Source organism: Octopus bimaculoides, chromosome 6, assembly GCF_001194135.2.
Source record: "Octopus bimaculoides isolate UCB-OBI-ISO-001 chromosome 6, ASM119413v2, whole genome shotgun sequence".
Taxonomy (NCBI): domain Eukaryota; kingdom Metazoa; phylum Mollusca; class Cephalopoda; order Octopoda; family Octopodidae; genus Octopus; species Octopus bimaculoides.
In genome coordinates, this window is record NC_068986.1 from 795,052 (window position 1) to 799,873 (window position 4,822).

General features: G+C 31.5%; 1 protein-coding gene across 6 annotated transcripts in view; it reads right to left on the reverse strand.

Annotated features, from left to right (window-relative positions):
• The window catches only part of LOC106873603 (protein phosphatase 1B), a 71,582-nt gene continuing 66,760 nt past the window's right edge, over positions 1-4,822 (reverse strand). For 4 of the 6 annotated variants that reach the window (XM_014921041.2, XM_014921040.2, XM_052968521.1 and 1 more), the window contains 2 exons: positions 4,465-4,540; positions 1-2,563 (listed from right to left, as the gene is read on the reverse strand). In XM_014921041.2, the coding sequence (XP_014776527.1) occupies positions 4,487-4,540 (54 nt within the window). In that variant the 3' untranslated portion in view covers positions 1-2,563; positions 4,465-4,486. Of the gene's footprint in view, positions 2,564-4,324; positions 4,541-4,822 lie in introns of all 6 variants that reach the window. The other 2 variants (XR_008264335.1, XM_052968523.1) reach the window with 2 other exon arrangements.

Sequence of the window (4,822 nt, forward strand, 5' to 3'; positions counted from 1 at the left end):
TTTTTATCCCAGAAAATTTTCAATTTTTATTGATACTGATTCTTTTTATTTTTTAGAAATAAAAATCTAAAATAAAAAAATGGAATAAAGACAGAAAATTTCCAACTGGGATGTTAACTTTAATGGTCAGCATAATCACTTGCTGCTGTTCTAATGGTCACATTATCAGTTATTGTGCAGCAGTGATGCTGGACACGGTTTTCCTTGACCAAGCCAGGGAGTGTGTGTGTCATGTCACATGTCATTACCAGAGATACTGGCTACAGCTACTAGTTCTGGGAGCTGGCCTCATAGTAAGAAAAGTTTATTTCTTAAGTCTCATACCCTGAGAGAAGCTAGTTTTAATACTGAAAAAATTAGTAGACAAACATGAACAGAGAGAATTACAAAATACAAGATGAGATAGGGAGGAGATGCAGTGGCTAGCATGCAATAAAAGAGTTGGAAAAGAGGGGGGCAACGAAACAAAGGCTCTTGGTTTAAATACATCAATGAAAGCTGATTAAAAAGAAAAAGCTATGAAACAACTTTACCTTTAATGTACAAATAACTAGTAAGGCCTTTGGCACAGAGTTATTGGATGAAATAATTCAAACAAACATGTATATGTAGGTACACTCAACTAAACAGCACAAGTACAAAGGGTACTTACAAGAAAAAAAGGCAAAAAAAAATACACACTTGAAAACCAAGATAGAATTTCGTGAAGAATTCATGCACACATGCCCTTATGTGCATTCGGTGAATCTGAAAGTTAATTCTGATTCCTTTCCAACTAGTTTCTCTAAAATGACATTTCAAAATCAAAACTAAAAATACCAAATAAGAGCACCTATAAAAGGCAAAAAAAAAAAAAAGTAAAAATAAATATCAACAGTTTTGAAGGAAGGCAGACATCTAGGCAAATAAAAGCAGTGGGAGAAGATAAAGAAAGGAGTCGGTAATGCCTTGAGCAAGTTGTTAATACAACTGTTTTTTTTCAAGATTAACACCACTCGTTAGAATGATTGCTGTTACAATTCATTTCCATGGTACCAATGCAATATTTTGCAGGCTGCTTCTTCATTTCTGCTACTCTTCTGCCCAATCACTTTCTTCATCAATAAGATAATCAACGAAAGTTTGTTTTTCTTTTTCTTTTTTTTCTTTTTTATGTTGGTGTGTGTGAGTCATGTGTAGATTAAACAAGATTTGAACCAATGTAAACACAGCAGTCTTCCACAATTACTCTGCGACTGTGATCGGGAAATATGTAGCAGCTGCAGATTTGACATGAAAAGGTTACAATTGTGACAAAAGTTTCACTAAGCTTTCCATGTAGGTTGTAAATGCTTTACCAAATCTTCATAATTGTCAGTCTTCCTAGGTAAGTGAGAATTGCCAATTCTAAGAATCAGGTCTATTATTAACAGGCAAAAATTATTTTGATACATGTTAAAAAAACAAACAAAACAAAATGAATGAACTGTAACAATAATGGCAACTTAGAAATACATCCACAGTTTACTTTTCTTTCTTCTTCAAATTGGCTTTCTTATTCAATTTAGAGATATTTGTTTTGGGAAGGAGGGGAGTTGGTGACCAAATTGATGAAAATTAGAATCTAAAAACCTAATTTGAGGTGGAAGCATTCCAATCACAAAAGATAAATTTACATGATTCTTAAAAAGTATGATACATTTTTCCCTTTTTATTTCATGTTTTAAATTCAAAAGAAAAATACTAATTTTTTCATTTAACACTTTTTGAGATTGGAGAAAGAATTTAAAAATGTTAACATTTCATAATTTTCAAAAATCTTACAGAAGTACTTTTTCTCTCATTCCGTACACTATCCTCCCCAGATGTTATTACAGGAAGAGGAGGAAGCCTTACCAATCCCCCAAAAACATAATAAAAGCATTAAAAAAAAAACAAAAAAAAAACAATCCTCCAAGCTGATTAGTAAATCCTAATTATTCAAAGAGGATACAGTGTATAAAATTAAAAGTGTCTGACAGTGAAGAAGAGGATCAAGAACATCGTTTTCTTATTGAAACCAGCTTAGAGATAGAATTTGGAGAAAAAGGAGTGGAAGGAGATAAGAACAAAGACAAAATGAGCAAGTGAAACATGACAGTGTGTATCTGTTCTCTTCCTTGATTGTATGTCCTAAAACAAGCTCTCTCTCTCTCTCTCTCTCTCAGTAGAATGCCTCTTTCTACAGCTCATTTCATCCCCTGATTTTATTTTTAAATTTACATTTTTTTTTTCTAATGATATCAATTAAAATAAAAAGTCTTTTTCTACATCATTTTTCACTTGTACACATCTATGGAGATCTGCATCAGTGACCACCAAAGTGCCAGTATTAGTGGTGAGTTGTAGCAGAGTAATAACAGTGGTATAATAATTGGTAAGAGAAATGATGATAAGAGCAGTCTTAACAAGAGTAATGTTTATAGCTGTAAGAGTCATAGCAGTAGTCATGTGACAGGAAGTGGTTGGTAGGTGTTGGTACATGAGTTTCTATAAAACCATCATTCAATCTTCTCAGTACAGCTCATTAATCACTACAGAAGCTCTAGAAAAGGGAAAACAAAAAAAGAGAAAAAAAAGGAACAAGTGATCAGACAAACTAACAGAGATGGAGTAACAACAAAATAACTGATAAAGAATATTAGAGTAGAGAAGAGAGAAATCACAATTAGTATTATTTCACTGAGGAATGTCAACAACAAAGAGAGGATAAACAGTGTTATTTCAGGAGAGAGCAGCAAAAGCAAATTGATTTTTATTGAGAGATCTTCTCAAACACACAAACGGACATCAGTTGAAAGCTGACGGGAAACAAACGACAGATTATGGTGTCCTCCAAAGACAATCTGTTAGTAACGACAAGCTTCAAGTGTTTACCTCCCCTTGCTAATAATACAGACTTTTGTCTTATTTGGCTGGAATCGAGAAAACAGTGAAATGCATTTATTCTCAGGCATTATTTAAACTTCTAAAAATAAGGCTTACAAACACTTAAGGGTTATGAAAGATTGATCTTGAAAGACAGGGGTAAATCAAAATTAGGAACATGCACACTAGCTTTGTAAGAATATGTTGAACAGAGATTTCCACCTAAGAGAACAGAAAAATATGAAGGTAAACATATGTATTTAACATTTGTTAACCAAGAAAATGCTTTTTAATGCAGTAAACACTGCTATAATCATATCAAGGTATATGGTTCATTGTACCTAATCTCCCCATTATATGTAGAAAGGATATTCAATGCATCTTTCTTTGAAATTCCTCCAGCACTTGGGTTTTCAGTAATTTCAAATTGTAAGAACTTGAACAATTGGCTATTTACCATTTTGGGTGCTGATGATGTATTTCCTATTGTGCAATGCAAGGAAAATTGGAGAAGCTTCAAACTATGGTTGGTAGGTGAGGGATATTAAAATGAGGGTTTAGAAAAAAAAAAAAATGGTGAAGAACAAATTGGCTAATCTGAAGCTGAAAGGAACATAGAAACTAGAAGAAGAAGAGTGTAAAAGAAAGGTATTCACTTCCTTAACAAAACTGATAATTTTATACCAAATATAGAGAAAATGTGAAAAAATCTTTGAACAAAAAATATCATAGAAAATAGTTAAGATATGTTTTTTTTTTATTTAAAGTAAATAAAATTATTCTATTTCTTTTACTGATCTTTAAATATTTTCAGTTGGAGCATTATAAATGCTTTTTATTTTTTTGCTTTTTTTCCTTTTTTTTTTAAACCTTTGTTGGTTTTAATGAAATAGTTAAACAGAAAAAACATATACAAATCAGATATGAAGCATCAACATTCCAATATTTAATAAGATAACCCTTTGATTAGTTAAATATTTTAGCAACAACTTTATATAAAATCAAGTAAGTAATCAGGTAAGAAATGTAGCAATTTATTATTCTAAGAAAATAACAATAAATTAGATAATTAACATTATAACGATGCTGAAATGTTCTACTTTAAAAGCATCACCAATCTAATCTGTTACAGAAGGAAAACAATGGTCTTCTGTTATTTAAAAAAAAAATGGAGAGCTGGGAACAAATACTGTTCGTTAAAAAATGGAAGAGGAACTGAAATTTTGTGCATCAATACCAGCATAAATACTGATCTAGTTAGGCCTTAAATAAAGAGCATATTGATGTCATTTGTTTTCACTCATAAGAAAGCAATTTTACAGCCAGGGTTCTAAACATACAAGGAGATGTGTAAGACAATTAGCTTGAAATTAAAAATACAGGTTTCAAGTTATCTCATTCATTTGTAAGTGAAGGAAAAATTAAATCAGTTCATTACTTTTTGCTCCATTAAATAAGGCTAAGATTGAACTGAAGTCAATGAAAGTGAAGAATTTGCAAGAAAAGAAAGCAAGAGGATTATGGCCAAAATTAACCAAGTGTTTTAGATTAGAGTGCTGCTTGTTGAGAAGGTCCAACCTTGAAAGGAGGCAGCCTCTATTTAGAGCAGGCTGGATGGTCTGCCCATTGGTGAGTAGGCTTTAAGTTCGAGCTCCTGCAAATCAAAAACAGTCCCTCATAAAATATTATTTAAAAGGAGTTAGAAGTAGAAAATATAATTTAAAGTTAGATAAAACTGAACATGAACCAAATTAGCTTTCACAAAAAAACAATCTATTACAATAGAAGACAAATATTACACGGCGTAATATTTTGGAAACAAAAATGGTTGGCCTCCCCAATTAATGGCCAAGTATTGGCGCATTTGTCTTTTTTGTTTGTATCATCTATTTATATATATATATATATATATATATATATATATATATATATATAT